We start from the raw sequence: 377 nt of genomic DNA on the forward strand, positions 1-377 counted from the left end.
ACAATCATGAAAGCAAAATCATAAATCGTGCATCACATTGCATTTAACCCCAATACCCCAAACCAGAGTCGCCCCGGACGCCACACAGCATCGCCAAGGCGCCCGTCAGAACAGGAACGTACCCCTGAGGAATTCCCAAACACCCACAGCTGTTCGTGCGCTCACCTCGTCGTCACCGTGCACGGCCTTGAAATACACGGTGAAGTCCTTCCTGCTCCCGAAGCGCCCGATGGCCAGGTATTCCTTAGACCACTTGCCGGAGCTGGACATTTCGAACCATAGCATGTCCGCGTCGTGGCCGTTGGACTGTGCGAATGCGAAAAGGTCTTGGGTGAATATTGATATTGTAATTTTGATTGTATGTGTATCATGTTAGG

At 51.7% G+C, this 377-nt stretch overlaps 1 protein-coding gene across 1 annotated transcript in view; it reads right to left on the reverse strand.

Moving 5' to 3' along the window:
- LOC119592708 (MAM and LDL-receptor class A domain-containing protein 1-like) overlaps positions 1-377 on the reverse strand; it is a 10,183-nt gene that overhangs the window by 6,469 nt on the left and 3,337 nt on the right. The window contains exon 8 of the mRNA XM_037941642.1: positions 166-306. Within this exon, the coding sequence (XP_037797570.1) occupies positions 166-306 (141 nt within the window). The remainder of the gene's footprint in view (positions 1-165; positions 307-377) is intronic.

Source organism: Penaeus monodon, chromosome 30 (genome assembly GCF_015228065.2).
Source record: "Penaeus monodon isolate SGIC_2016 chromosome 30, NSTDA_Pmon_1, whole genome shotgun sequence".
Classification (NCBI taxonomy): Eukaryota; Metazoa; Arthropoda; class Malacostraca; order Decapoda; family Penaeidae; genus Penaeus; species Penaeus monodon.